Here is a 4,592-nt window from a genome sequence, read left to right as displayed (position 1 = left end):
ACTTTTCGTAGAAAACCAAAAATATTTATCAACAAAAGTGTACGTGGAATATAAATTTTAGGTATAAATAAATATAATCTTAATCCCTTACTTTCTCTTTGAGTGCACTTTTGTCGAGACATTTTGGTATCACAAAACAAATAGAAAAATTAAATTTTAATGACGAAATAGTCATTAAATAAAATTCAATAATTTAAAACAAATAAAAAAAATATTCAAATATTCAAACAATTTAAAAGAATACATATCAATCCAATAAATAATTTTTAAAAACGAAATACTTCCTAAAATAAAAGAATATTCAAATAAACAAATTCTCAACGTCAATTAAAAGAATAACTTATAATCAAATAAATAATCTCTAAACGTAATACTATAATTCAAATAAATAATTCATCAACTTCAACTACAAGAATAATTAATAATCCAATAAATAATTTCTAAAACGTAGTCTTTTTAAACAAATAAAAGAATATTCAAATAAACAATTCCTCAAAAAAAAAAAAAAAAACAAATAATTCTTACAAAAAAAAAATCATGAGTAATTTAAAATTTAAGATGGTAAATATAATTTTTAAATATTGTAAATTAGAGTCGGCTGACTAGCCACCTAATAATATTTTCTTTTTATTATAATCTTAATAATTTTTACTTTTTAATATTGTAAATAGTGTCGGCTGCTAGCCACCTATTTTAAATTCAAATTAGGATTTAATTGACCAACAAAAATTAGTAATTTTTAAGTAAATTAAGCTTATAATAATAAATAAATTTAAACAATAATTATAAATAAATGTAAATATTTAAATTTTAAATATTGTTATAAGTAAAATATTGTACATGTGGGTGTATGTGTGGGTGCGCACGCACATAGCTCCACATAGGGGCACGCCCTTCCTGCTTACCTAAGGTGAAAATCATAGAGAAAGGGAATCGTCCCATAGGAACTGTGCTTCGATTGGACACAGTTTTCCCCCAAAACAATACTTTGAATAGACCCGATAAGAGATTATAAAAAGTGTCGTCGAACCAAAAATCGACAGTCAGGGTTTAGTTGGAGTTAACTGTCGGAGATAGTAGGAGCTAGGAGAGCTAACTGCTCGATGCAGTTCGGCTCAGTTCAGTTTAGTTCCAGTTGAGTAAGGAAAGGAAAATTCAAGTGTTCTCACACTTTTTCCGTACTAGTTCAGCACTAGTTTCCTTTTTATTTTCGAGTGTCCTCACACTGAAAATGAATTCAACTTTTTATTTTCGAGTGTCCTCACACTGAAAATTAATTCAACTTTTATTTCAAGTGTCCTCACACTGAAAATTGATTCAACTATTTTATTGCAAGTGTCTTCACACTGAAAATTAATTCAACTATTTTGCAAGTGTCTACACACTTAAGTCCATTCAATTATTGTACAAGTGTTTTCACATTCAAATTCATCAACATTTCCCGAGTATTCTTGTAATCTCTATTCAGCTAATAATTATTCAAGAAATTAAATCTAACGACAAAAATAAGTTTAATCGCACATTAAATTCAGTGTAACCTACTAACAAACCAATCTAATTGCTGCGATCTCAGGTACTGTGATTCTTAAATAAGTTACTTTTTATATAAATCAAATTATTTTATATTTAAACCGATCGGTTATTGAAATTAATCTCATGGTGACGACTAAATATATAAATTCAAATTTATACTACCTAGCGGCGGCTGATTGCCACCTAATATACAGATAAACCAAAATTCATAATATCTAGTGTCGGCAAGTAGCCACCGAGTACTTTTGTAGAATAATTTCAAGTTATCATAAAATTTTTGTTTGTAAACTCTTGTAATTGTAAAACTATTTTTTTTTGGTCTCAATATATAGATAATTAATTGTAATTTAAGTTTTATCAATTATCAACCCAGACAAACATCCTCACAGATTCCCAGTCTATAAGCCGTTGGCTTGGACTAATATAAATATTAAATTAAGTCCAATAATCTGGACGTAACATAAATCGTATCTAAAATAATTCATATTACATTGAACGGAGAAATTATCACTCGGATTTTTTTGGATTAAATTACCCCTCTTTACTACTGTTCATATTGAAATCTTCATACTTATTTTTCGATTTCAGGTTGCACAACAAGAATTAATTTAGATAACGATAAAACTTTTAAAGCATTACTTTTTACTGATGCTTCGATGAAAAAATCTATGACTAATTGGCCAGAAATGCTTTTTATTGATGGAACATATAAATTGTTCAATTTAGGTTGTGCATTATATTTAATAATGATTCAAAATGGTAGCCGGAGAGGAGAAATCGTTGCAGAAGCAATAGTAACATCGGAAACAGCCGAAAATATTAAATGGATAGCCAGAAACTTCCGCGAATTAAACGAAGAAGCCTGTAAGAAAACAACATGCATAATGACGGACAAGGATCTAACTGAGAGACGTGCATTTGCAGAAGTTTTTCCCGATACTCGGTTTTTGCTGTGTTTGTTTCATACGTTAAAAACTTTTGACAGACAGTTAAAACGCATGAAATTATCTAAAGAGGAAAGATTGGGAAGCTTTGAGTTGCTTCGTAATTTAGCTTATGCTAAATCACAAAAGTACTATGACAAAGTATACCAAAAATTGTTGTCTAAAGCACCAAATTGTGTCATAAATTATTTCAACCATAACTGGCATGAAATCCGTGATAAATGGACTATGTATGCTATGGCTGAATTTAATTATGGGAATGACACAAACAATATTGTTGAAAGTGCAAATAAGCAAATAAAATCCGTGTGCAACTATCACAGTACGCTTTGTGAATTTGCAAATAATTTTTTTATTATGTTGAAGTCATCTAAGCTGGAAACTAATTTATTAATTGCAACAGATGGCTTAAAGCGATTAAACATTGAGAATGAACTTGGTTCTTGTGTGAACGAATACGCTGATTTTTTGACAAGAGTAGCATTTAATAAAGTCAAAGAGGAATTACAAAAATATTCCTATATCAACATGACTGCAAGTTGCACTAAGACTAAGGTTTGTAATATATTAATTAAAGGCTATCGTTTAACATCTTCTGCTACTGACTGTTCATGACACTTTCAGAAGAGTCTTAAATTACCATATGTTCACATTCTAGCTGTAAGAAAATATTTTAATTTGAATCTTTTTTGTGCCGAATTATGTGATGATAAATGGTCAAAAAAAGGAAACTTAGCAATTTTAAGTTCAAATTTCCTTGATTTTTCCCTAGCTGATTCGTTTGTTGTAAATCCACCTAGTACTAAATCAGTAACGGAATTAGCAGAGACTTCCGAGACACACACTATCCTATCCAACGATATCACTGCTGTTGCTGAATACAGGATTGGAGAAACATTTGAAAATGAAAGACAACGAATTCTCCACAAATTTTTTGATACGATTTTAAAGGACGCTCTCCAAGCAACAAAACCAGAATTCGATCAAATACGTCAAAAGTTAGAAAATATTGTTTCAATATTTCAGAAAAATCAACAAATGGATTCAACTACTGTTGTTAATAATGATAATAATGTAGACTTATCGACTGTTATTTTACCACCACCAAGAAAATTAAGAGGACGACCTGAAAAAGCAATGACGACAACAACTGGATTCTTTCCACGTAAAATGTAATAATATCTGTATCGTTTTAGCGATAACTGTTATTTACTTTTAAGTAATAAAGTAGAATTTCAATGGTTTCAATCGAAGCAAAAATTAATAATAAAGTATGGTTCAGATATACGAATAAATGTATTCTATAAATTGTCTTAATGAGAGGTTTGCATGTTTAGGTTTCCACTATATAAAATGGTGTATTACCGTACGAAGGACGGTGTGGCTCAATAAGTTATAGATCAAATTGAATGGAATATAGTACAGTGCCGGATAGCTCAACTGGTAGAGCACTCGGCGCGATACCGAATTGGTCTGGGTTCGATTCCCAGTTCAGGCTATCTATATTTTTCTCAATTTATCTATAAATTGTCTTATTGAGAGGTTTGCATGTTTAGGTTTCCACTATATAAAAATATTCTATTCTCACTTATTATTCATTATTTAATACCCCTGGTTAAAAAAGTGAATTAAAAAGGATTGAAAAAGCACACATATTTAATACTACTTAATACTCTTCAATACTCTTAATTCTCCGGAGAATTCAGATCGAGGATAAAATGAATCCTTTTTAATTCTCTTTCATCTAGCGAAAAAATTATTATCGTTTTAGGATTAAGAAGAATAAAAAAGGATTAAATATTTTTAATCCTAACTTATCCTTTTTAATTCTAAAATAATATTGCAATTTCTGATCACGCGGAGGATTGAAAAGAATAAAAAAGGATTCAAAAAGTTTAATTCTAACTAATTCTTTTTAATTCTAAAATAATATTTAATTTCTGTTCCTGTGGAGGATTCAAGAGAACAAAAGAGGATTCAAAAAAGTTTAATTCTAACTCATTCTTTTCAATTCTAGAATAATATTTAATTTCTGTTCCCGTAGAGGATTCAAGAGAATGAAAGAGGATTCGAAAAAGATTAATTCTAACTAATTGTTTTTAATTCTAAAATAAT

At 29.2% G+C, this 4,592-nt stretch overlaps 1 protein-coding gene across 1 annotated transcript; it reads left to right on the top strand.

Moving 5' to 3' along the window:
• The first annotated feature begins 1,473 nt into the window (after nt 1-1,473).
• LOC130669843 (uncharacterized) lies at nt 1,474-3,977 on the top strand. Its single transcript, XM_057472954.1, has 2 exons — nt 1,474-1,573; nt 2,122-3,977. The coding sequence occupies exon 2, from the start codon at nt 2,190-2,192 to the stop codon at nt 3,090-3,092; it is 903 nt and encodes a 300-aa protein (XP_057328937.1). The 5' UTR covers nt 1,474-1,573; nt 2,122-2,189; the 3' UTR covers nt 3,093-3,977.
• Nucleotides 3,978-4,592: the final 615 nt, after the last annotated feature.

Source organism: Microplitis mediator, chromosome 6 (genome assembly GCF_029852145.1).
Source record: "Microplitis mediator isolate UGA2020A chromosome 6, iyMicMedi2.1, whole genome shotgun sequence".
Lineage (NCBI taxonomy): Eukaryota > Metazoa > Arthropoda > Insecta > Hymenoptera > Braconidae > Microplitis > Microplitis mediator.
This window is presented reverse-complemented; position numbering and strand designations above follow the sequence as displayed.

What these genes read in the sequence shown, in the direction of transcription:
- LOC130669843 (XM_057472954.1), top strand. Translation starts at nt 2,190, where the DNA reads ATGAAAAAATCTATGACTAATTGGCCAGAAATGCTTTTTATTGATGGA.